Here is a 27,969-nt window from a genome sequence, read left to right on the forward strand (position 1 = left end):
TTTTATATACTCCTTTCTCTTGCAAACAAATCTAGAAGCCGCTGAAAACAGATTACTAAGTAAGTCAGCAAAGCTTCCTCAATCCTATTAACTGTACCTTTATTTTAAGGATCCTGATTTCAGGGGATTCTTTCCAATACTGAACTCTTTAAGGAATGTGGCATAATCTGTGTGTATCTGAACTGTTATGAGAAACGGAAAACAACACACCACGATGTGAAATATCCATTATACATGTTACCTGTATGAAGCTAATGCCATTTCAATATCTTTTTATTGAACCTATTAGGTCTTTATTATTAAACCTACATAATTTGGGTAAGTAAGTTCCATAGTTTTGTGGAAAATCTGAATTTATTACTGGCTTGTCAAGTTCAATGAGAAATTTTCACATAGGCAGCCTTTTACAAAAGGCCAGATTTATACAAAAATTTAAAATACAACGTGGCATTCAATTAGTTTACTATTGTTCACGGACTTGTAATTAGTAGAATAAAGACAAAAATGGAAAGCAAAAATTCTTATTAATCTGGTTTAAAAAGGAACATTCAAGCAATTTCAGTCTTCTGATGTCTGGAGAATCAGTCTGTTAGTAGTGGTATGTGTAAATAATTAAAGATGCCAGTAAAATACAACTTGGTAAACAGGCATTTCCTATTTAATAAGTACAGTATATACATAAAATTCTCTTGAAAAGCTTCATTTTATACAGAAAGATATTTACAAAATGAACAGTGTAATCAAACTAAAGATTATCTGTACAATGCACACATATATATATATATGAACTTTGGAAGATAAACAAGTTTCATCATAGTCAAAATGGACAGCTATATGCATTTTAAAAAAGAATTTCATTTCAGAAGAAAAATACATCTTTAATATACAATTATATTTTTCATTTATTTTCCTGAAAAATTCTATTTGGATTCTCTTTTGATTATCTTCTCTTGTTCAGTCTTGAAAATTTTTCAGGTTTCTAGTGCCACCAACCGGTATTAAACATGAACAATCTTAGTGTCAAAAAAGAAATCTTTCATTTTAAAAAGAAGGTTATTGGAAGACAGACCACTGAATCCAGCATTCATAAGGCAAATTAACCATATGGAATACCATGATTGATAAAAATAAAATATTTTCATCAGGGTAACATATACAACATTTACAGTATTAATGGTTTCTAGTGCTTTTTTTCTTCTACTGATAAATCCTCATCTGAAATTATATGTAAAAATCTTTAGAAAATAATATACTGCAAAACAATTTAGAAACAAACATGACACCATGATTAGGTTCATCTTTATGAGCATCAAGTGGACATTAATAACTTACTAAAATGGCAAAAATTAAGTGCCATTTTATGGTCACTGGATTTTTTTTTCCCCTTCTTAAAACAATAATTAAACATCAAACTGTGAAAAAAGTTAGGAAATGTGCAGAACCACCACAAAAACATCAATCTGCTCCCAGTGTACCTCAGCAAGGATTCACTTCCCAAAGCGTCATGCCAGAGCGAGACTTCTGGATCACCTACTTGCCAAGTGCATTAACCTCCTATGACAAGGGCTGGTTGTGGGCTGCAGAGACTCAAAGACTGCCTCCCAGCGGTTTTCACTAGACCATAAGCCCCATGCGGACACGAACTGCCCTGTCTAGCCTGTCTACAGTATAATGTTGACACCCTATATGGTGCCTGGCAATAAAGGGGTTTTCAATAAATGTGTTTATTATATGAAAAAATAACATCTGTTGGTAGCCTGACAAACTTTAATTTCAAGATAAATTGCTTTAAATGGTTATGGATAGAAAGTTTAAAAAACAAACAAAGTTTAAACTTATTCTACTGTTCACATCCACCATTTTCAATCCTTAGAGCTTAACAGGCTAAACTCTGAAGTGGTATGGGGAAAAGGCAGTCACAGTAAGTATTCACTTTAAAATTAAAACCTAGTAAAGTGCATACTTACTGTGACTGCCTTTTCCCATACCACTTCAGACTTTAGCCTGTTAAAATTTGGCCTGTTTTAAAATTAAAACCTAGTAAAGTGCACGTGTATGTATACACACACACACAAATAATTTCCTCCTCAAAGAAATCAAAATGGCGCTAACAAAAACAGCCTTTGATGTGTTTAATTAATAATAAACAGAGAAACCGAAATTTCTCCCAGAAGTTTATCATTTATCCAACCATTTTCCTTTTCTGGACACCCCATTCTTCTTTCCATATATTGCCTTCTAAATGCTTAATCAGGATCTGTGGGTCAGTCTAGAGAGAGATCTGATAAATGCACTTTGCTGTACACACTTTTGCTCAGTCATGATCTATATACAAAAGGATATAGTAGAAACTAAAGAACAAAAGGAAAATAAAGCATTTTCTTCAAATTTTCCACAGTTCCTTACATTTATGGGGGGAGTAATAGTAAGTCAATATATGGTTTATAATTGCATTCTTCTAAAACTGTTTAACCATTAAACGTCTTTGAATGCTGGCACAAATGTTAATATTGGAATGTTTCATTTTCATATGCAATATATGTATGCAAAAATGTGTGTGTGTACGTACATATACATTTTTAAAGTGTACAGACATAGAATACTGTAGATCTGACCACTGTTTGGTCTCCATTAACACATTTTGTGTCTTGGAAGGAAAAAAACAAATACTTTAGTGTATGAACCTATATCATATAAGAAGCTGTAAAAATTTAGTTACATTGACTAGTCTTTGGGAGCATCAATACTACTATCAAAAACAACTAGGAAAATAATTCAGATGTGATTGCACTTACCCTCATTTCTTTATTTTGATAAAGTTATTACTGGTAAAAAGACATATTATGGTAAGACTAAAACTTTTACAGCTATTTTAAATATAAAGTGTTTCTGAACTTATATTTCCATTTTGAAGTGAAAAGATTTTGTTTTTGGATGAAACCTATTAACTCAATATACAGAAAAAATAAGATGGTACAATGAATCATCTAGGCTTTAGTAAATGATCTTTTTACACAATGGTAAGTTGATTAAAAAAAAAAAAGTTAAAATACATTAAAGGGACATTGCTAACAAAAGCCCAGCCCAACTGGTAAAGCCATACAAGTCTTTAAAGGCTTTTAATCCATCACCTCAATGCTTACTTCTCTTGAGAGGAAAAGGAGGATGCAAAAATTCAGAACAAAAACGAAGCTTGCTGCAACATCTGTGTATGTGCCAAGGTATCATTACAGAAATGATCTGAATATAACAAAATGTAGAAAATCAGTGAGAAATTACAAGAGACAAGAAAAAAATTCAGTGACAGAAATACTGATACTGTGACCAGCAACACTTGGGTGCTTATCTTAAATAAATATTGTAAAAATCCAACAGGATACATAAATTTGGCTCTAAAACTCCTTTGGTTACAAGGATGTAATTATTTTGTGTTTTAAATAAATATACTGAAACACAGCACATTTAGGGGCTGTAAGATCACACCACTATAATATGGAAGTAAACTAACAGTAAAGAATGGTGCACAGATAAAATGGTTAACAGTGCCCTATGCTGGATTCTCTTGGGAACTGGTTCGTCATAAGTATCTTATATTTATCTTTATACTTGATGTCAGTAAAACTAAAGTATTTCTGTTTCAAAGAATTAGTTATTCACCTCTTGGTTCTAATGACTAATTTACTTCACATTTTAAAATACAACTGAAGTCCACAGGAATTTTCTAAATGAGCAAATTATTTCAAATCATAGTTTATGTAACTAGAGATTTTTAAAAACTTAACAATTAACTCAATTCACATCTGAAAAAAATGTTCCTAGCACAAATAAGGAAACCTGACAGAAGCATCCACGCCCGATCCCTGCTGGTCACCGAGAGCCACTTTCCTATCAGCTTCCATGAAGATCAAAGGATTTAAGAACTCACTGGTGTCCCTAACACACAAGCAAATGTTGTATCAGAATGTCAAAACAAAAACTTTCTTCATTTCTTTAGTTTTATTCATGTTGGAGAAATAGCGTATTACTGAATGATTAACACCTGTCCTTTCATGCATAATTTTAGAACGTGAAATCATTTCTGACATTATATATTTTAAAGGGAAGAAATACGGAGAAGGGGTTTTCAAAAGCCCTTGTTGTAATGTTCAGCACTTCATGTGACTATCAGCCAATTAAATTCAGTGGTTCAGATTCAATGACAGGCTGTCACTGTACAAGAACAAGTTTCATCAGAGCTCACATTCTTACAGTACACACAGCAATGCATTTGTATTGTAAAAAGGTACTTCTTTATACAGATAAGCAAAACAAACTTTTTACTGGCTGACACACAAAGCAGGGAGAAGTTTCCAACAGTGCTGGGCAGTGGCACCTGCTCCGTGTGTGGCTTTTGTCTGTTCACTGAGGAAGAGCTTTGCGTTAGGTTTTCTTCGTCCTCTGCTCTAGTTCATGCTGGTGTTTAATAAGACGTTCTATTTCTGTTCCAAGTGTTTGCAGATTTTCCTTTAACAGTTAGAAAAAGAGGGAAAAGAAAACAGAACTACTAAGTGTAATAAGTAAAAAGATCCGATCTGAACTATTTTTCCCTAAATTTTGAACTAAAGAGTGATAAACAGTCGTATCTGCCATGTGAGATAAACTTTGCACATACATGTTTTCAGTGTAGCAATCCTGTATACTTCAGAATCATACTTAATCTTTTTACTAAAGCTCTAGCAAATTTTGGTGCATAAAAGTATTATCAGATTAAAACTTTTTTTTAAACCCATTACTAACCATTAAGGCCCAAACAGCACAAACAGAATAGCTGGGTCAGATAACAGCTGCAAAAAATAAAATATAGCTGGAAAATACATTAGAAAATAAATACTTCAATCTTAATGCCTCAGTAATCAATTGTAACTATTGTAATATATGTCAAAGACTTTTGCAAAGCAAATGACTCATCTTAGGGAGTCTATCCAATAGCTATACTAATTTTTTTTTTTTTGGTATTTCTTTCTTTCCTTGTTAATTTTAAAAATTACATTTTTAAAAAAGAGAAAAACATAAAATGTCATCTATAGAAACAATGGCTACCCTTCATTACAGAAATAGTCCATCCATGTGTTAGACTGAATAATATCATTTCTGCCATGTTTCTTGGTTGGTAAGTGAATGAGAAATACAAATACCTTCAAAGTAATATTTTTCAGCAATGTATCCTCCAAAACAGCCTGTAGTTTCCGGTTGATCTCCAAAGAGAGTTCCAATGTTAATCCAGTATCGGCTGGATGGGACGTGTACAAAGATGCCATGATGCCACCCCGCCTACTTAAATGCACTTTGTTAAAATCAGATGCCTCTGAAGAAAGTGTGCCTGATTCTTCTCGTAAAATATAACTCTGAATTATTCTGTAAAATAAAACACTATGACAATTATGTTCCTGCAGAATTTATAAACACTGCAATTTTCAAGAGTGAACTAATTATAAGTGTAAAGATGATGAATAAAATAATTACGTTATTAGGTTAATAACAGAACTATATTAGAACACAGGGGCTTCTCAGGTGGCGCTAGTGGTAAAGAACCAGCCTGCCAATGAGACATAAAAGACTCAGGTTCAATCCCTGGGTTGGGAAGATCCTCTGGAGAAGGGCATGGCAACCCACTCCAGTATTCTTGCCTAGAGAATCCTATGGACAGAGGAGCCTGGTAGGCTATATACAGTCTATAGGGTCACAAAGAGTCAGACATGACTGAAGCAACTTAGCAGTTTTTAGAAAATAAGGGAATTTTTCTTATTCAGATGGCTTTTCAAATGATCCCATTTTTGTTAAAACATGGTATTTAGATTTAAGATATATAAACATGGCTCTATTTTTTTCCTTATGTAAATCAAAATATATGAACAATTTATGTTCCAGTTTCAGTTAATATTTTCTATTTTCTTGTCACTAAACTTAAAACTTGTGTTGTCCTCTTTTTCTTTTAAAAGTCATGGGCAGGGACGTCCCTGGTGGTCCAGTGGCTAAGATTCAATGCTCCCAATGTAGGGGGCACAGGTTCAATCCTTGGTAGGGGAACTAGATCCCACACGCTGCAACAGAGACCCAGCACAGACAAACACAAAAAAATACAAATAAATGTGTGGAAAAAAAGAATGGCTTCGGTAACTTAAAAAAATTTTTTTTAATAAAAGTCATGGGCAAATTTTCCCCTAAATCTGTAATACCTCACTGTGTCCTGCTCAACAGGAATGATAATCCACAACCCCATTATCTCTTAGAACCACCAGCTTGAAAATAAGAAGCTAAGCAGAGCACAATCTATTTTTAAGTTCAAAGTTATTCTAGTAAACAAGTTTAACACCTACTGAACTCTATATCACCTTAAAGGAAAAACCTATGCCTTCTTTCATTTCTGTATTCCCAAAACCTAGAACAAAACTAAGTGACCAATCAAAGATTGAGAACTATATGATCATAGTTTTAAAACCATTTTTTGAAAGAAAGGCTCTTGATATAATTGATTTTGAACTCAGTAACTTGATCGTATGAATAACGGTATTCTGAACACAGACCCCAGTACCATAACAACACACACTTTGGGACTTCCCTGGTGGTTCAGTGGTTAAGAATCCGCCTGCCAATTGCAGAGGACCTAGGTTCAACCTCTGGTCTGGGAGGATTTCACGCGCCAAGGGGCAACTAAGCCTGTGCGCCACAACTGCTGAAGCCCGCGCACCCTGGAGCCTGTGGTCTGCAACAAGAGAAGCCTCCGCCACGAGCAGCCGAAGTACCACAAGCAGAGGAGCCACGGCTCCCCACAACTAGAGAAAGCTGGCATGCGACAACGGAAACCCAGCACAGCCATAAACAAACACACAAAGAAGAAAAAAATACATACTTTGTTTTTTTCCTAATTTCTTCTACCAGCTGTTTGATGTGATCCTCCATAAATTCTATCTTCTCATTTTTCCGGGCATGTGCCTTTTGCAGCCTTACTATCCTCTCAATCAGCATGGCCTTGTCTACTTCTGGGAAGTTATCTACAGCTACTGACGACCCAGTATTTTCTGGAGATCGATCTTCTGCACTGCTTCGAGCGTTGAGGGACCCTAAGAACAAAAAAAAAAATTAACTTATTGTACTTAGTCTGGAGTCAACTCTAATCTCAGGCATTATTTCTTCTATTATCATTTTCAAATATTCAATCTAACAGAGCTGGGCACAGAACTCAAGTCATATCTGACCATATCTGACCTGAGTTCTTGTTTTTGAATAGACTGATGATACAAAAAAAGGGTCTAAAAAACAGAAATATGAAGTGGCAATAGAGAAATGAGAAACTCAAGACACCAAAATTAAACAGAGACACACAGAAAGAGAAAAAAGTCACAAGACAGAATATAACCAGTAGCTGAAGCTCTGGAGCTGGTCCTCCCAGTAGCTCTGCGACTCTGGACTCTGTATCACAGTCACATCATTTAAAACCGGGAACCATGGTATGATCTGCCTCACTGGACTGCTATCCTCATTTAAATGAGTTACTATGTCCAAAGAGCTTAGAGCAGCATACAGTAAGCACTAAGTAAATGGTGGCTATTTCTTTTTACCAATATCCGTTGAGAAGAACTTCTAATCTTTTTTAATCCCACAAAGACATATTTTTTTCCAATCCCATTTTGTAGATTTAAGTTAAGTAATACTATCTTATTCAAGGTTCAGTTCAGTTCCGTCGCTCAGTTGTGTCCAACTCTTTGCGACCCCATGAATCGCAGCACGCCAGGCCTCCCTGTCCATCACCAACTCCCGGAGTTCACCCAGACTCACGTCCATCGAGTCAGTGATGCCATCCAGCCATCTCATCCTCTGTCATCCCCTTCTCCTCCTGCCCCCAATCCCTCCCAGCATCAGAGTCTTTTCCAATGAGTCAACTCTTCGCATGAGGTGGCCAAAGTACTGGAGTTTCAGCTTTAGCATCATTCCTTCCAAAGAAGTCCCAGGGCTGATCTCCTTCAGAATGGACTGGTTGCATCTCCTTGCAGTCCAAGGGACTCTCAAGAGTCTTCTCCAACACCACACTTCAAAAGCATCAATTCTTCGGTGCTCAGCCTTCTTCACAGTCCAACTCTCACATCCATACATGACCACAGGAAAAACCATAGCCTTGACTAGACGAACCTTTGTTGGCAAAGTAATGTCTCTGCTTTTGAATATGCTATCTAGGTTGGTCGTAACTTTCCTTCCAAGGAGTAAGCATCTTTTAATTTCATGGCTGCAGTCACCATCTGCAGTGATTTGGGAGCCCAGAAAAATAAAGTCTGACACTGTTTCCACTGTTTCCCCATCTATTTCCCATGAAGTGATGGGACCGGATGCCATGAGCTTCGTTTTCTGAATGTTGAGCTTTAAGCCAACTTTTTCACTCTCCTCTTTCACTTTCATCAAGAGGCTCTTTAGTTCCTCTTTACTTTGTGCCATAAGGGTGGTGTCATCTGCATATCTGAGGTTATTGATATTTCTCCCAGCAATTTTGATTCCAGCTTGTGTTTCTTCCAGTCCAGCGTTTCTCATGATGTACTATGCATATAAGTTAAATAAGCAGGGTGACAATATGCAGCCTTGATGTACTCCTTTTCCTATTTGGAACCAGTTTGTTGTTCCATGTCCAGTTCTAACTGTTGCTTCCTGACCTGCATACAGATTTCTCAAGAGGTAGGTCAGGTCGTCTGGTATTCCCAACTCTTATACTAGTAAATGGTAGAGCTGGGATCTAAATACCTATGTGTAATCTCAAACCCATGTTCTTTCTACTATACAATTTTTCCACTATTATAAGAGTTGATGATGTTTTTCCCCTACTGTGCAACTCCTGGGAGGCAGTGAAAATGTCGTGGCATGCAGCCTCTAGAGTCTGAGTTCTGTCACTGTGGATCTGGGGAAAGTCAAGACTGATTTCCTTTAGGACAGACTGGCTGGACCTCCTTGCAGTCCAAGGGACTCTCAAGAGTCTTCAACACCACAGTTCAAAAGTATCAATTCTTTGGAGCTCAGCTTTCTTTATGGTCTAACTCTCACATTCATACATGACTACTGGAAAAACCATAGCTTTGACTAGATAGACCTTTGTTGGCAAAGTAATGTCTCTGCTTTTTAATACACTGTCTAAGCTGGTCATTAACTTTTCTTCCAAGGAGCAAATGTCTTTTAATTTCATGGCTGAAGTCAACCAGTTCATCCTAAAGGAAATCAGTCCTGAATATTCATTGGAAGGACTGATGCTGAAGCTGGAACTTCAATACTTTGGCCACCTGATGCAAAGAGCTGACTCATCTGAAAAGATCCTGATGCTGGGAAAGATTGACGGCAGGAGGAGAAGGGGATGACAGAGGATGAGATGGTTGGATGGCATCATCGACTCAATGGACAAGTTTGAGTAAATTCCAGGAGTTGGTGATGGAAAGGGAGGCCTGGCGTGCTGCAGTCCATGGGGTCACAAAGAGTTGGACACGACTGAGTGACTGAACTGAACTGATGGAACCACTCTGAATTTTAAGTTTCCTCATTTATAAAATGGGAATTACAACACTTACCTCACATGACTATTCTGTGAGTAGATATGTTTAAAGCATTCAGCATGGTTCCTAGCATTCCAAATATGATAAATATGCTGACATTTTGCTAATTATCATTCTCACAATGCTATCATTCAAATTTATAGACTATTAATTTTTGTTTTAAACTAGGGGCATTTTTGGAGAAAGAAATGGCAACCCACTCTAGTATTCTTGCCTCGAGAATTCCACAGACAGAGGAGCCTGGAGGGGCTGCAGTCCATGGGGTTGCAAATAGAGTTGAACATGACTAAGCGACTCAACAAGAGGCATATTTACCATGAAAAAGCAAAAAGATTCAGAAATACATACATATATATATTATCTGAAATATAATGATGACCCCATCCCATTAGGTCTCAGGTGTTAAAAGCAATATAAAATTAAAAAGAAAACGGAACACATGCTATACCATATCTTTCATAGAGATGGATACAAATCTGAACTGAAAAATGGAAGAAGAAATTGTTGCACAGAATGAAAAAGCAGGTAAGGAAAAGGAGGTAAGGAGACATGGTATAGAACCCCATGACAAACTTAAAATCCTGTGTAATGATTACAACTTAAATGTTTTAACTGGAAGTATTTTTTACAAAGTAATTGTATATAACCACTGCTTTTTATAATTCAAAATTAAAGAAAAACATATCGATACCTTGTAAAACAAAAAATGCTATTTCTTTTGATAACTAATCACTGAAAAACAACTATAAAAGCATTAGTTTTTACCTGATGAACTAGAACGACTTCCCATGCTGCTGACTTCTTTATCACAGCTTCCATTCTCAACCTGATCTAACTTTCTTCGTGCTGCAGGAAAAGAAATGGATTACTTGTGACAACAATCATGACCATCTGCCCCCACTATCTCTGATTTTAACTGGTAAAGTCACTTAGGCCAAAATGGCATAAGCGACAAAAGAAATTTCTTGAATACATACTTTCAGCAGGAGGTCTGTAGGGTCATTCACATAAAATGACATCTAGAAACGCACAGGTCAAATACAAAGTACATGGAAATAATATTATGATAACAACCAATACTGACATCACTTAGGTACACAGAACCTAACTTCTGGAGTCCTGAAAGATTTAAAAGAACTCCACAGTACCAGAAAATCCCCCCAAATTTCCCTTCAATTACATCTATGAAAACTAAATTCTTCTGGCAAGTATCTGAATATATTTCTATTAAGTAAATGCTAAGTCTCTTTTACCATTTTACTTTATGTGACCCTATTTTAATACAAATAAAACAGTGGGGAGTAGTAGAGAACAGGACGTCAGACTATCTCTTATTCATCTGCGTATCCAATCACATAGCAGACTCCATAACTCTATACATTTTTAAATGACAGAAATTTGAGTTCCAGTTCTAGCTGTCAATCATTGTGTTCTGGAAATTTATAACTTTTCTGGATCTCAGTTTCCCCTAAAATTTAGGGTTAGGATTCAACGATCTCTAAGTTAGAGGTCATCAAGGTGGGTGCAGGTACCCTAGATGCTGTACATAACAATTCATAGACAAGTGTAGGCAGAAAATACTAGCACTCTACTTAATCTGATCTTCTTAAATTTATATTTTTCATGTTTTTCTAATGTGCATAAAATAGAGTAATACAAGTATACAATTTACAAATTGAGAACGAATACTTAAATGCTTTTCACTGATAGTAACATGTGATTAACAAAGTCTAGACATTGCTGTCCTGGAAGGCACTTTCCCCATTCTTCTATTCTGTGATTCTGTGAACAAATGTATTTTAGCATAGAACATGCTTTAAACTATTTATGAAACAACAAAGTCAGTCATTTGGTTTATGAACATTAAAAAGAACCTACAGCTCTACTCAATGTGGGAGAAACTAATGTAAAATATATTTTTTCTATAAATCCTTCAACAAAAAGAAACAAGAACATTTAAGTTCTAAGTGCAGAAGAACTGCATACCTTGCTGAAGTTGTTTGGTAAGATCCTTGACACTAGAGGCATGTTTACGTCTTTGAGTCACTAATTCATCTTTTAATTCTTCAACCTGGGTACTCAATGCTTTAACTTCAGTTTGTCTACAAGTGAGTTCAGCTTGCAGAGCCTGGACTTCCTCTTTTCGCAGTTCTTCTTCTTTTAACAATCTACTTTCCTAAATATTAAAATTAAAATACCGATTTTTGATATGTTTTAATTACTACCCAGAGTTTAAAACCTTAAAAATACAAGCCCTTTGGTAGTAAACTCTTCTATCATCACTCCTTACCAGGTTGTTTATTGTGTTCCTCAAATTTCTTATGCAGTAAAGTGGGGTGGGGGCAGAAGGGGAGGAGTGATATATTAATGCATCTGCCACCTCACACAAGCAAAACAACATGTGATATAGGTCCCTGTAGTTTTGGACTAAAGTCTTAAATTATTTTTAAGAGTAACTTAAGACCCCCTCACAACTTGCAAATATTAAACCATTTTTAAGCTATAAAAATACAGAAATTTAAAGTCCTATTAAGAAATACATGGTAATTCCAGTTAGGAATGACAAAAATCCTGGTTTTCTTACTTTCAAAAGTGAAATACTTCTTCATAACAATGTTAGGGAGAAATTTTATTAAAAAACACATAAGTTGAAAGGAAAAACTGACATTTCTCAAAGCGTCGGAAATTATCAGAAAGTCTGTGCTTGTCCCACCAAAAAGAGCTTAATCATCCACCATTAGGTTTACATCTTTAGGGAAATTTAATTTGTGCTTCTTGCTGTGTTGCCTTAAAAGTTAAATGTACACTAATACTTACCAAATTCATATTTGTCTGTTTCATGTGTTCACATTGGCTTTGTAACTGACTTTCACTACAGGAAAGTTTATCAAACTGTGACTGCAAAGAATTGGATTCAGATTGAAGCTGTGCATTCTTACTAGTGAGCTTTTCTGTAAACAGTAGTAGCTCAGATTCTCTTTTCCTACTGCCTTCGATGTCTTTTTGTAGGTCATTAATCAAAGAATTAAGACTTTCCACTTCTTCCTTCAAATTTTCAATTTCTTGTTTACCTCTAAAAAACAAAGTTTATATTTCAGAAAAAAAATTAACTATTAAAGGACATTAAGGGTTTGAGAATTTTCATTGATTGAAATGCTTTATAAAGGTACTTTTATTCATTCATTCAAATATTTATTTGGATCACTACGAACACCTAATATATGCTAGGAACTAAGAGCTCACTAAGAGCTATAAGCAAGACTGATATAACTCCTGGTTTCAAAGAGCTTTTAATCAAGCACTGTGAAAAAACATTTTTGATGATGAAAGCACAGAGTGTAAGTGATTAAAGTAATACTTAAAGGGTTAGCAAGCTTTTCCTATAAAAGACCCAGACAGGAAACAACATCCTGTTCCTGGGGCACGTGGCCTTTGCTGCAGCTGTTCTAACGGAGCCACGGTCGTGTGAGAGCAGCCACACAGCACGTAAGGGGTGACAGTGGCTGTGCACCCAAAAAGTTTCTCTACAAAAAAAGGCAGTGCACTGGAATGCCCTGCGGGCCAGAGTGCAAATTCCTGAGTAAGAGCAGAAGCAGGAGTGAGTGGGAGAAGACAACACATTCCAGGTAGAGGAAACAGTATGTGCAAAGCTGGGGAGGGAACGAGAGAATGACGTCTTGTTGATACTAACAGACAGATATTCAATACTGATGAGGATAAAGACTGTACTATATCCTAGCACTTACACAGGGCTCCACACCTAGGAGACAATTAATCCACATCTGTTAACCAACTACTGCTAAAATACAGAATGAAAAAGGAGAACGCACAGGAGGAGAAGCAATGTTACTAATGATCATCCAAGCCATGTTAAGGCATCTGAACTCACTAGGCAATTCTTGAGGCAATGGGAATCACTGAAAGGTCTGAGACTTCCTTTTTAAAAAAGATCATGTTAACTACACTGTAGTAAACTGACTAAAAGGGAAGTAAGCAAACAACAACAATAGCAACAGTTTAGAAGCCGTGGCAGTTTTCTAGATGAGAGCTGATAATGGCTTAGATGATGGTAGTAGCAATGGGGATGTAAAAAGTAAATGGACTTGAAAGATACTAATGAGTTAGCATCAGAAATATTTTGTGACTGGTGACGTCTGAGGGAAAGGATAGAAGAGCCAAGGGTAATCCCCAGGTTTCTGGATTGGAAAATCGTTTGGATGTCACACTCATCACTCAGCTCAGCAACATCAGAGAAACGTATTTGCAGGCAAGACAGATGAACCAGTTTGGGACATGTTAAAAAGTTTGAGGTGTCTTTGATATTTGCATGTCTAGAGCTCAGCAAAAGGGGTTAAAGATAATAACTTGAAGGTTCTGCAACACATTACAGGAAGAGTTAGGATCGCCCAAGGGTATAATAAAATAAGAATAAAAGACAGCTTAATGACAGAAAGAGAGGGCTACCAAGGAGACAAAAAAAGACTGGCTAGAAAGTTAGGGAGGAATACCAGGAGAGCACAACGAAATTCATTTGGTTTCAGCCAAAGGAATGGAGCATGTCAAGAAAGGTAAGGGGCTTAGTGTGTCCATACTGAGAACTCAAGCATGGCTTAATCTGGGAAGTATCTACTCTATTTAAGGATGTATTAGCAGTTTGTAACGGTACGTTGGGGAAGCTTGAAGAAAATGGAGAGAAATAGAAGAGCAAAGGATGCACACAAATGGAGGAGGGCTACAGATGATTCTATAAAGATGTGGTTGTGAAGAAAAGGAGAAGGGCGATCATAGGATTTCTGAAGTTTTTAAGATGGAGCAACATTTAAATGTAGACAGAAGAAAAGAGGGAGACAGTGAAAAGAGGGAGGTAAGAGATAAAGGAAAAAGAAGGAATAATCAAGGAAGACCCTGAGAAGGCAGAAGAGCGTGGGATCCACAGCAGAAGTAGAGACCACAATTTGATTCAGAAATAGGAACATTTCTTGCACAAAAACAGAAGGAAAAGAAAAACGACTGCAGACGCAGGCAAGCTCACAGGACTGATGGCAAGAGGCTGAGAGGTGTCACCTGACAGCCCCCTTTTTTCTGCCAAGAGTAAAGGGCGAGGAGAGAGAGGAGATTACTGTGAAAGCAGTATGGTTTGGAACAGACGCTAAGAAGATGGGGGAGAAGACTCTAAGGACATGCGGTAGGACTGCGGGTGCAGCAGTAGTCCCAGCTGAGGTTGCTAACCAGGAATTTATAGCAGCAGCATCTGGATGATGGTGAAGATCTCTTCAGCAACACTCAGCAGCCTGGGTGTTGGTAGGGTATAACAAAGAAGATATTTGGATCCAGTCTGAATCCAGGCTTTGTCAGGTAAAGTCCTAAGCAGAACTCAGCTAACTGGTGTTATAAGAAGCCAAGGAATAATGTTACCTCCTGATTGCAAGCTACATACATGCAAAGATATAGACAGAGATACAAATCTACCTTTTAGAAGAAACACTACTGTGTATAAGTAACAGAATTTGAAAGCTAAGGAATGGATTTAAAAAAAAACCCCACAATCCATTCTGTCTTATAAATAATTACTGCCAATGTTTACATAAGAATATAAACTTTGATTTTTAGAAGCGTGTTGGGAACCTCAAAAATAATCCAAAACAGTTCAAATGAAGATAGGAATTAAAAATTTTTTTGCCTAGTAAAATATAAGATTATTCTTATTTAATGCAATGACTGCATTTAAAAACACCAACTTAGATAGAATCAAAAAGCCTGTTGATTAGCACAAACAGAAGTCGCTCATTTTATACCTTTGATGCTGCTCCTGTATCTGATCTGCAATTTTCACTTTGTCCAACAAATTCTGAATTTCAGCTTTTTGGCGATTAATAATCTCTTTATATTTTGATAATTCATCTTCTGTCCTCAATCGTTCATCTTCTAGACATTTTACCTATCAAATAATCATAAGCAAGTTAAACTACAAAACAGTATTTTCTTGTTCCTTATTAGCTATTTCAGATAGTGGTTATATTTTAATAACCTGAGCTGAATTGTGAAGCAGTATTAATTAACATGAAGAAAATACAGCGAGAAGTTAATACTCCTGTGTTTCAGTCTCAGATTTCTCATGATTTAGTCATGGCAGTTTTAGCATGCCACTTCATTTTTGCTGCACCTCCATTTTCTCATCTGAAGAGGATATACCTTCCCTTACCTACCTCAAAGTACTGGCATAAAGAAAAAATAGAAGGGCACATGAAAGACACTTTAAAAATTAAGTGATCATAAATTCAAGACGGTTACCTAAAAGCTTATTTCTAAGTAAATGAAACATACACAATGATAGCATATTTGACACTTATATTAAAAGGGATACTATTCTTATAAGGACCATAAACACTGGAAAAGACTTGGGAGACTGTTAAAAATTAAACCTGTATACAAGACTATGAAATATATTCAAGAGAAATGTACAGTCTTTCTATTATTTTCTGACATAGTTCTAAAGCCCATGTATCTTCCCAATTAATTTGCTAGTAAGACTGCCTTTAGATCAGAGGTCCAAGGACAAGTTACAGATAGAGCAAATGTGCTGTGAGACAGGAATGTTTGGCAAACACTTTAAAGGGACTGAAATGGAAGACATTTTTATTTCTCTAAGAGTCAATTTTGTTGCTAGGGAATTGACACGCTACTTCTTGATTTTAGATTATTTCTATATAAATATCCTTCCCCCAACATTTAAACATCAGAATGAGGACTAAATGAAAGCTGTTTACCTGTCCTCTAGGGTCACGACTACAGACTGAATTACCTTTGTTCTCAGTGTCCTGAGCTCATCCATGCCCTCCTTAAATGTCCTCTTCAGATCTTCTAGTTCCTTTATTTTGGCATGATGCATCTTTTTAAAAGTTCAAAAGAAACCACAAATCATTATATGCTAAACCAGATCTAACATTTATTGCCTGCTCCTTCTAAAAGACCTTAAAAGTAGATGGCAATAAGCACTTGTTTCTCTCCTTCAATATTACACCATCTAAGGTATACAAATACAGAGCTACTCACTTCTAGCTGGTCAGATTTTTCTTGCATTTGTTTTTCAAGTTCTCCTTTTGTGACTCTAAGCTTGGCATCAAGCTCATTTGATTTAATTTCTTCTGACTCCTAAGGGAAAAGAAATGACACAAGTATGGCAAGTTTTAAAGTTTTATGCTTTGAAATGTGAAGACGGCTTTTGCAATTAAGTTTACTAATCATAAAATACACAGCTCATGCATCTAAAATTGATGACTGCATTAAATATTTTAAATATATCAATTTTGCACAACAGAAGAGAGTATTTAATATGCATATTATACAGAGTGGGCTTTTTTTTTTCTAAGTTATACATTTCCTTGTACTCATCTTTCTTCTAAAGTTTTACAGTGTTTTTATTTGTCCAAAAACTTTTCTAATAAGATTTCTATTTAAGCTGCAAGTATTTTAACATAGGAAATAGCCTGCATTTAATTTAGCTGCCCTAGAAAATCTACTCCACACTTCAAATACTACAGATACAAAAATTTATGAAACAAGAGTATTAATATTTGCTAAAATTTGTTATAACTTGTTATAAATAAATTTATTCAAAACTTTAGCATACCTGATATGTTTTTATCATATCTTGACAATTTTTCCTAATCTGATCTGCTTCTTCCTTTGCTTGAGTTAATTTTGTTGTTGTTTCTTTGAGTTTATCTTTGGTTTCCTGCATTGACAAAAAGATAGTGTGAGATGACAGAAAATAGATATTGGTCTCTGCCCCCAATTCCTGACAGAGCTCCTGAAACCCCTCATAGCCTGGGCCCAGGCCTGGCATCTGAAGTGGCAGGCTGGGGAGGTTTTGTGGGACTGACACTCTCTCTGAATAGACAATATCAAAGTGAGTTCAACTGTAGGTCACTCGGCTGGTGTCACACACAACTGCTAAGGGAAAAGCCTCCACACACTGGTAACCAAAGGAGTCAGCAGTGAAGTGTTCTGTGTTAAAGTAAAGGGGACACGCAAGAAGAAACCCACAGGAGGGAACTGGATTTTCCCTATGCTGGAGGAATGGTTTTTTTTTTTTTTTTAATTTACAGACAGCAACAAGGCTGGCACGGTGATGTGATGACTGGTGAGAACCATGGCCAGAGAGTAGAGAAAGTTCTTGTCTCAGCACTGCCACTGGAGTCAGAAACTATTCCAGTAACAATACTTTGCACTTCTGACAAAAAACTAATGTGGCCTGCACAGCTGATTGATCAAGTCATTGAATAAAGTCAAATTTGATAGTTTTCAGCAAATCAGTAGAAGTTACTAACTTGAAAAGACAAAAATGCAAAATGTTTAAGCAGTTCTTTGTAGACCCACATAAAAGACGATTCTTTGTTTTATGGCCAAGGTACCTATTCAGAACTTTTTTTTTTACAGATTCATGCTGCAATTTGGTTTCTCTTCCTCACCACTCTATTAAAATAGCCATTCGGATGGTTTGCATGGAAGACTTTCTCATCAGATCCAGCTGCTTTTTCTAATTTCTTATTCCTGACTTACCTATTCCAGTTCTGATCCACTCCTGACTCTTTCAATAGCCTTCCTCTGTCTATAAGGCAGTATATTTCTTTCCCCCACCCGCTTCTTCCCTTCTCTCTTTTCTTACCTTGCTGGACTTCCTGTAGTGATTGTCCAAGTACAGCCCTACCCTTCAACTTCAACGTTCTCCACCAGAGTACCCGTACAGTGCCATAATTGGGGTACCACGTGGATTTCTAATGAAAATTTAGGTATCATCTTCTCCTGGCAGGTTCCCTTTAGGAAGGGACAGAAGCTGCTATTCTGCATTCCCACAGATAGAATCCAGGGAACGCTGACACTGGAACAAATGGTACTTTCTACTGTAGCTCATTACATGCTTCCCTACTGAGAAGACAGTTCTGGCTTACAGCTAGCTCAGTATTCACATATGAACTGTTCATGTAATAAATACCGAATTAATGAAGGAATACTTAACATGAATCTTCTGTTCTAGTCAGGCTGGTTTTCCCAAACACCAAATCTCCCTTTTCTCCTTATCTTGTTCCTCCACTTGGAATGCCTTTCCCTTCATCTCTTGATATAAATTCCATCTACACTTCAGATACCACTTCCTATATGTCACTTTGTTTTTTGATAAATTTACTACACAATTAAGTGTCTAGTGACATACTTTCAGTTGCAGGTCTTTTAATAATAATTTGGCTTATATTAAAACAGTGACTTTTAAAATATAAACATTTGAAGGCTTTTTCAAATACTGTTTTTTAAAATATGAGAATATTAGCTCAACAAGAGGAGGGAGAGATAAAGGAACTTTATCTGTATCCCCCCCACTTCTATATCATCAATAACTAAAGCAGAGCTTGACACACAGAGGCACTCACTCCATTCATTCAGAACGTAGCAGCTGAGACATTCCAGTACGTCAAATACAATTTTAAACGGTGTGTAGCCATCCCAGTGTGAACCCTAAGGATTCTTGCTCCTATTCCTTCTGGCAGTTCTTCCACTGCCCATATATCAGCAGTTGCCTAACACTCATTTGCGGATCAGCAATTAGCTCAGAATCCCACCATTCTCTAACCTTTGACCATTGTCAACACAGACACCCAAGACGGACAGGTCATGGTGGTGAGTCCTGACAAAACATGGTCCACGGGAGAAGGGAATGGCAAACCACTTCAGTATTCTTGCCTTGAGAACCCCATGAACAGTATGAAAAGGCAAAAAGATAGGACACTGAAAGATGAACCCCCCAGGTCAGTAGGTGCCCCATATGTTACTGGAGATCAGTGGAGAAATAACTCCAGAAAGAATGAAGAGATGGAGACAAAGCAAAAACACCACCCAGTTATGGATGTGATTAGTGATAGAAGTAAAGTCTGATGCTAAAAAGAGCAATATTGCACAGGAACCTGGAATGTTAGGTCCATGAATCAAGGCAAATTGGAAGTGGTCAAACAGGAGATGGCAAGAGTGAACATCAACATTTTAGGAATCAGAGAACTAAAATGGACTGGAATGGGCGAATTTAACTCAGATGACCATTGTATTTACTACTGTGGGCAAGAATCCCTTAAAAGAAATGGAGTAGCCCTCATGGTCAACAAAGGAGTCTGAAATGCAGTACTTGAATGCAATCTCAAAAACGACAGAATGATTTCTGTTCGTTTCCAAGGCAAACCATTCAATATCACAGTGATTCAAGTCTATGCCCCAACCAGTAATGCTGAAGAAGCTGAAGTTGAACGGTTCTATGAAGACCTACAAGATCTTCTAGAACCAACACCCAAGAAAGATGTCCTTTTCATAACAGGGGACTGGAATGCAAAAGTAGGAAGTCAAGACATACCTGGAGTAACAGGCAAATTTGGCCTTGGAGTATAGCATGAAGCAGGGCAAAGGCTAATGAGAGTTTTGCCAAGAGAACGCACTGGTCATAACAAACACCCTCTGCCAATAACACAAGAGAAGACTCTACACATGGACATCACCAGATGGTCAATACCGAAATCAGATTGATTATATTCTTTGCAGCCAAAGATGGAGAAGCTCCCCAGATAACCATGATGGTGTGATCACTCACCTAGAGCCAGACATCCTGGAGTGTGAAGTCAAGTGAGCCTTAGGAAACATCACTATGAACGAAGCTAATGGAGGTGATGGAATTCCAGTTGAGCTATTTCAAATCCTAAAAAATGATGCTATGAAAGTGCTGCACTCAATATGCCAGCAGATTTGGAAAACTCAGCAGTGGTCACAGGACTGGAAAAGGTCAGTTTTCATTTAAATTCCTAAGAAAGGCAATGCCAAAGAATGCTCAAACTACCACACAATTGCACTCATCTCACACACTAGTAAAGTAATGCTCAAAATTCTTCAAGCCAGGCTAAAACAGAATGTGAACCATGAACTTCCAGATGTTCAAGCTGGATTTAGAAGAGGCAGAGGAACCAGAGATTAAATTGCCAACATCCAACTGAATCATCGAAAAAGCAGGAGAGTTCCAGAAAAACATCTATTTCTGCTTTATTGACTATGCTAAAGCCTTTGACTGTGTGGATCACAATAAACTGTGGAAAATTCTGAAAGAGATAGGAATACCAGATCACCTGACCTGCCCCTAAAGATACCTGTACGCAGGTCAGGAAGCAAAAGTTAGAACTGGACATGGAACAACAGACTGGTTCCAAATAGGGAAAGGAGTATGTCAAGGCTGTATATTGTCACCCTACTAGGAAATCACTCCTGAATATTCACTGGAAGGACTGATGCTGAAGCTGAAACTCCAATACTTTGGCCACCTGATGTGAAGAACTGACTCATTTGAAAAGACCCTGATGCTGAGAAAGATTGAAGGTGGGAGGAGAAGGGGATGACAGAGGATGAGATGGTTGGATGGCATCACCAACTCAATGGACATGAGTTTAGGTAGGCTCTGGTAGTTGGTGATGGAAAGGGAGGCCTGGTGTGCTGCAGTCTGTGAGGTCTCAAGCAGTCAGACATGACTGAGTGACTGAACTGAACTGAACATAGACACCTATCCCTACAGTTTTCTCTGATAATATTATATACAAATATCCAAAGGTTAACAGTTCCTGCATGTGTGCTAAGTCGCTCAGTCGTGTCCATCTCCTTGCAACTAACATTTCTACAAACTTGAATTATTTAAAGAGATAACAGGGACTTCCCTGGTGGTCCAGTGGCTAAGACTGCACACCCCCAGTGCAGTGGGCCCAGGTTTGATCCCTGGCCAGGGAGCCAGATTTCAAATGCCACAACTAAAACCTAGTGCAGCCAAATCATTATCAATACATTTTAAAAAGCCAAAGTTAAAAAATCCCATCTAATTTAACATATAAATCATGCAAGAAAGTAGCTTTTCATAATTCGGAAAACTCAGCAGCGGCCACAGGACTGGAAAAGGTTAGTTTTCATTTCAGTCCCGAAGAAAGGAAATGCCAAAGAATGCTCAAACTACCATACATTTGCACTCATCTCACACGCTAGTAAGGTAATGCTCAAAATTCTTCAAGCCAGGCTTCAGCAATAGTGAACTGTGAACTTCCAGATGCTCAAGCTGGTTTTAGAAAAGGCAGAGGAACCAGAGATCAAATTGCCAACATCCGCTGGATCACCAAAAAAAGCAAGAGAGTTCCAGAAAAACATCTATTTCTGCTTTATTGACTATGCCAAAGCCTTTGACTGTGTGGATCACAATGAACTGTGGAAAATTCTGAAAGAGATGGGAATACCAAACCACCTGACCTTCTTCTTGAGAAACCTATATACAGGTCAGGAAGCAATAGTTAGAACTGGATATGGAACAACAGACTGGTTCCAAATAGGAAAAGGAGTACGTCAAGGCTGTATACTGTCACCCTGCTTATTTAACTTATATGCAGAGTATATCATGAGAAATGCTGGTCTGGATGAAGCACAAGCTGGAATCAAGACTGATGGGAGAAGTATCAATAACCTCAGATATGCAGATGACACCACCCTTATGGCAGGAAGTGGAGAGGAACTAAAAAGCCTCTTGATGAAAGTGAAAGAGGAGAGTGGAAAAATTGGCTTAAAGCTCAACATTCAGAAAACGAAGATCATGGCATCCAGTCCCATCACTTCATGGGAAATAGACGGGGAAACAGTGGAAACAGTGAGAGCCTTTTATTTTTGGGGCTCCAAAATCACTGCAGATGGTGATTGCAGCCATGAAATTTAGAGACGCTTGCTCCTTGGAAGGAAAGTTATGACCAACCTAAACAGCATATTCTAAAGCAGAGACGTTACTTTGCCAACAAAGGTCCATCTAGTCAAGGCTATGGTTTTTCCTATGGTCACGTATGGATGTGAGAGTTGGACTGTGAAGAAAGCTGAGTGCCAAATAATTGATGCTTTGGAACTGTGGTGTTGGAGAAGACTCTTGAGAGTCCCTTGGACTGCAAGGAGAGCCAACCAGTCCATCCTAAAGGAGATCAGTCCTGGGTGTTCTTTGGAAGGACTGATGCTGAAGCTGAAACTCCAATACTTTGGCCACCTGATGCGAAGAACTGACTCATTGAAAAGACCCTGATGCTCAGAAAGATCGAGGGCAGGAGAAGGGGATGACAGAGGATGAGATGGCTGGATGGCATCACCAACTCAATGGACTTGAGTTTAGGTAGGCTCCTGTAGTTGGTGATGGACAGGGAGGACTGACGTGCTGCAATTCATGGGGTCACAAAGAGTTGGACACAACTGAGCGACTGGACTGAACTGAATCACGAAATATTTTGGCTCAAGCTATACTACAGGAGTCACTAAAATAAGCTTTACGCCTGATTAATAACTATTGCTATATTTGTTCTTAAAACTGATTCTAATAGTTTTTCCACTGTGTTACAGTACTTACCTTATGTGAATCCGTTTCTGCTTTTAATTTGTTTTGTGCCCATTTTACTTTAATGATGTGAGAGTTGATATCTTCCTTTAATTTGTCTATTTCTCTGATGAGTCTAGTAGCTTCACCTTCCTAAAATAATATCACTCGGTCATATTTTTCATTTAAACAACCAACAATCATTTGTGTGTCTTTCATATCTCAAGATTATCAGTGCAATCCAGGGGCTAGCACTTTATGGCTTACAAGCGATAAAACTGATTTAAAGTTTAAATCATAAGAGGAAAGTAAAAATCCTAAAACCAATGAACAGATATAAGATGATTAACATTTATACTTTAACCGACTATTATGTTTTGTGAGTATAAGCACACCTCTGGTGCTTCCCAAAAGGCTAACATAAGGTGAAATGTAAATTAAATTGGTTTTGCCAGAATTACTGACAACAATGATAACATTGCTAAACTAAAACTTAGTAGAAAATAACACTGATTATCAAGAAATGATAACCTGCTGGACACAAAACTATGCCATGAGGCTGTTAGTTAAAAGCAAAGGCTCTGAATAGCTCAGTAATTAAATCTCTTTAAACAGCATCTAAAAACATGTTTTTCTGCAAGAAAAATATAAATCCTATTCTATGAGCATTACATTAAAATTCTGGTCAATTATACTTCTCGCTCAAAAACTAGGCTTCCCTGGTAGCTCGGCTGTTAAAGAAATATGCCTGCAATGTAGGAGACCCCAGTTCGATTCCTGGGTTGGGAAGATCCCCTGGAGAAGGGACAGGCTATCCACTCCAGTAGTCTTGGGCTTCCCTGGTGGCTAGGTTGGTAAAGAATCTGCCTGCAATGAGGGAGACCTGGGTTTGATCCCTGGGTTAGGAAGATCCCCTGGAGAAGGGAACAGCTACCTACTGCAGTATTCTGGCCTAGAGAATTCCATGGATTGTATAGTCCATGGGGTCGCAAAGAGCTGGACATGACTGAGTGACTTTCACTTTCCTGTGTATCTTTTACGAAAGTAAAATCTTCCTTTGAAGCATGAAGTCATTTCTACAACATGTAGATTTTAAAAGAAAGTTTTAAAAAAGATCTAATAAACAACATGTGTCAGTTTCTCATGTTTTCACAGGAAAAACGTTTTGCAGTGACTAACAAGATATTGGAATTATTAAAGCATTCACATTCTTTGAAGGTAAACTAACAAAACAGCTTTATGTTTAACAGTGGTTGAACCATGTTAATTTATGATTATTTGATTAAATAAGGAAAAGCAAAGAGAATAAGCTTCAGGTAAGGTACAACAGCGAAAGTGATACCTTTGTTTCATACAGCTGGTGTAATCGTCCTTTCTCCTGAGAAAGTTGCTTAATTTTGTTAGTGTTTTTCTCACATTCTTTATTTGCATCTCTAAGTTTTTTTTCAAGCATCTCTTTTTCCTTTCGAAGGTCTAAAGATTCCTTCTCACCTCTTACATACTTCATTACCATTGCTTCTTTTTCCTGGCGTGCCTCTTCACATTTCTTGTTGGCCTTTGAAAAAAGTATCTAGCATTAATAAAATATGGTTTTTAAAGTAAAAATAAACTAAAACAAATAATATTTTCCTACAATATCACCAATTTATTTTTTGATTTTTGCACATTTTGGGGACCCGTGTCATGAAATCATAAAAAAGAAATGATACGATGAACAAATTAATATCACTAACATCTGCTTCTTCCCTTTCCTATTTCACTTCCTTTGGCTAATACAGATGCTATTTTCTGTTTATGCCTTCAGATCACTTTTCCACTCTTTCCTAGCCTGCCCTGTGCTCTGGGAAAATGACCAGCAGGGACTATATTAACAAGTTTCTTTATCCTCATACAAAGAAAAGGTTTGGAAGAAGACATGTTTTACTGTTTGAATTGTTATTGTGTACAATTTATTATCATTCTGTTTTTATTTTAAAATATAATCCTAATTCTAACAGTTATTTTAATGAAACTATGTTTGGGTTTATTAAAGCTATCAATTTCTTAATGTCTTATCCTCTATATTTTTCTTTAATTAGTATAAAAGGTTTGAGAACTGATAGTATAAGTGTTAAGCATGTAACATTCCTATTGCTCAGGGTCAGCATATTGTAAAGAATCACAGAAATAAGAGTTGAAGTTTTTTGTAGTTAACATACATTTATGTAATGCTTTAGTATTTTTAAAATCCTATTCCTAATACACACTAATGTCTAAAATTATCTCACAGGGTTAAATAAACAAAAAGTCAACAGAAAGTTAATGATAATGATGATTTGAAAAATACCTGTTCCATCCGATGGGCCATCTCTTTGTGTAATTGCTGAATTGCATTTTTGGCTGCAATGTCTTGAGCTAATACTTTATCTTTGGAAGCCTGAACTTCTTTATTAAGTTCCTCTATTCTTGTTTCCAACTGTAAAGAAAATTATTTCCAGATTATTTTTATAGCTATAACAAACAGACCACTAACATTTCAAATAAATATAAATTATATATATATGAGCATAAAGAATTCAAGAATATACTTCAGCCATAGACATAAAAAGTAAACATTAATGATGTGCCAATATATCATTAGAATTAAGTCAGTATAAATCTGAAGCAGGCTCTGAGAAGAAAGATGGTAAGCTCTAGAGTAATTATCAATAAAATAACTCAAAAAAGTTAAAATATCATGAAAAAAATTTAAATGTTACATATTTACTTAATGCAATATAAAGCAGTAAGTGAGGAATAGGGAAACAAAATAGGAACATACCAAAAAAGACATAAAGAAACTATAGACATAAAATACTCAAAAATGGTAGACATAAATCTATAAACCTAACCCATAACCCTAATCTTAAATATTGTAAAAGCCACAACTTGATAGAAATCTTGAAAAAATTACACTAAGAAGCTAGATATTACATGATCCCACTTATATGAAGGAAAAGGAAGCATATATGATTCCATTTATATGAAATATTCAGAACTGGCAAATATACAGAGGGACAGAAAGTAGGTAGTTGTCCCCTAGAGCTGAGGAGAGACAGCTGACAGGGGCTGGAGGGAAATGAGGGGTGAATACCACGGGCTTGCAGTTTTCTCCTGTGATAAAATTTTCTAGAACTGTGACAAAATGTACAACTAAAAACCACCAAACTGTATACTAAAATGAGTGAATTAAGTGGTATGTGAATTACATATCAATGAAACTGCTATAAAAAACCCTACATGTTAGCTTACATATAGTACACATGTACTACTTTTCCTTTTGACAACACTGTCCAACAGCAATAAAAGCCCAATTTTTTGGTAGCAACATTTTAAAAAGTAAAAAGAAACAGGTGAAATAAGTGTTTTATTAAACCCAACGTATATAGAATATCATTTTAACAGGTAGTCAACACTAAAAAACGGAGCCATTTTACCCGTTTGTACTAAGTCTTTGAAGTGCACATTTCACACTTACATCACCTCTGAATTTGGACTAGCCACCTTTCACATGCCCAATATCACGATGGCTAGAGGCAGCCATATTAAGTGGTACAGATTCAAAGATAAAATTAGGAAAGAAAACTCTGCTATACTGGCTAGCAAAAGAAAGGTCAATCGAATTTTCTCCTTTAAAAAGGCACAACCACTAACAAGTTCAAGAAAAGAACAGCTCTGGCTAGCCTCCATGTGTTTATTCTGAAGTTTCTGGTCATCAGCAGTGATCTGTCTACCAAAATTCATATTCAGCCCCACACTTTAAAATTAAGGCACCTTCACTTTAAAATTCTAAATTTGGTCTACATGTGGTAGATGACACACACACACACAAATCAGGATTAAACTTTCCTGATTAAGTATAATTTCATTAAGTATAACAAAGTGTAAGTAAGTGAAACTTGGTTTAACTTTTCATTATGGTACTACCAGCTGTTTACTTTTATTTTCATTATACAGCTTTCTGTGAAAGATGAGGCAAAAAGAAAGACTTTTAAGGCTACCATGTTTCTAACCTTTTCCACAGAAGAAAAGTGAAAGTGAAAGCCACTCAGTCATGTCTGATTCTTTGCAACCCCATGGACTATATACATAGTCCATGGAAGTCTCCTGGCCAGAGTACTGGAGTTGTAGCCTTTCCCTTCTCCAGAGGATGGATCTTCCCAACCCAGGGATCGAACCCAGGTCTCCCACAATGCAGACAGATTATTTACCAGCTGAGCAACAAGGGAAGCCCAAGAATACTGGAGGGGGTAGCCTATCCCTTCTCCAGCAGATCTTCCTGACCCAGGAATTGAACTGGGGTCTCCTTCATTGCAGGCGATTCTTTACCAGCTGAGCTACCAGGGGGGAAAAAAAAAGGCAGCTCAAAAAGATAAAGAGCGGCTGAGCTACCAGTCTAGAATATGCACTTTGCTGATCCAAGCATCACAGTACATTTAAAAAAAAAAAAAAAAGGAAAGGAAAGGCTTGGGGAAACTAGCTAACCAGATAAAATCTGAAGTAAGAGAGTCAGCCTTCAGTATAGTTTATAAAATACTAAGAACAGAACTACATTGAACTATCAGCTTAAAAGGGCTTCCCAGCTGGCACTAGTGGTTAAGAATTTGCTTGCCAATGCAGGAGATCTAAGAGACGCAGATTCGATCTCTGTCAGGAAGATCCCCTGGAGGAGCAAATGGCAACCCACTCCAGTATTCTTGCCTCAAGAATCCCATGGACAGAGGAGCCTGGTGGGCTACACTCTATGGAGTCACAAAGGGTGGAACACAACTGAAGCAACTTAGCATGCACGTATGCATAAGCTGTAAAACCTTCTAAGGCCAGATACAAACGTTTAGGTATATACTGGTTCTTCTGAAACAATCTATTTGACTGCCAAACAAACTGTCTTTCCTTCTCAGATATCTATTATAGATAGAATACTGCCACACATATCATATAAAAATATTAATTTACATAAAACAGATAAGGCTAGGATTCCCA

At 37.0% G+C, this 27,969-nt stretch overlaps 1 protein-coding gene across 4 annotated transcripts in view; it reads right to left on the reverse strand.

Moving 5' to 3' along the window:
* Positions 1-640: 640 nt before the first annotated feature.
* The window catches only part of CCDC186 (coiled-coil domain containing 186), a 46,691-nt gene continuing 19,362 nt past the window's right edge, over positions 641-27,969 (reverse strand). For 3 of the 4 annotated variants that reach the window (XM_061403543.1, XM_061403545.1, XM_061403546.1), the window contains exons 4-16: positions 25,295-25,423; positions 24,311-24,523; positions 23,002-23,121; positions 17,194-17,298; positions 16,617-16,715; positions 16,366-16,452; positions 15,359-15,501; positions 12,381-12,636; positions 11,550-11,739; positions 10,329-10,409; positions 6,890-7,100; positions 5,175-5,409; positions 641-4,503 (exon numbers count right to left, since the gene is read on the reverse strand). In XM_061403543.1, the coding sequence (XP_061259527.1) occupies positions 4,420-4,503; positions 5,175-5,409; positions 6,890-7,100; positions 10,329-10,409; positions 11,550-11,739; positions 12,381-12,636; positions 15,359-15,501; positions 16,366-16,452; positions 16,617-16,715; positions 17,194-17,298; positions 23,002-23,121; positions 24,311-24,523; positions 25,295-25,423 (1,953 nt within the window). In that variant the 3' untranslated portion in view covers positions 641-4,419. The remainder of the gene's footprint in view (positions 4,504-5,174; positions 5,410-6,889; positions 7,101-10,328; positions 10,410-11,549; positions 11,740-12,380; positions 12,637-15,358; positions 15,502-16,365; positions 16,453-16,616; positions 16,716-17,193; positions 17,299-23,001; positions 23,122-24,310; positions 24,524-25,294; positions 25,424-27,969) is intronic. The other variant, XM_061403544.1, reaches the window with a different exon arrangement.

The sequence above is a fragment of the Bos javanicus genome, chromosome 26, assembly GCF_032452875.1.
Source record: "Bos javanicus breed banteng chromosome 26, ARS-OSU_banteng_1.0, whole genome shotgun sequence".
NCBI classification, from domain to species: Eukaryota; Metazoa; Chordata; class Mammalia; order Artiodactyla; family Bovidae; genus Bos; species Bos javanicus.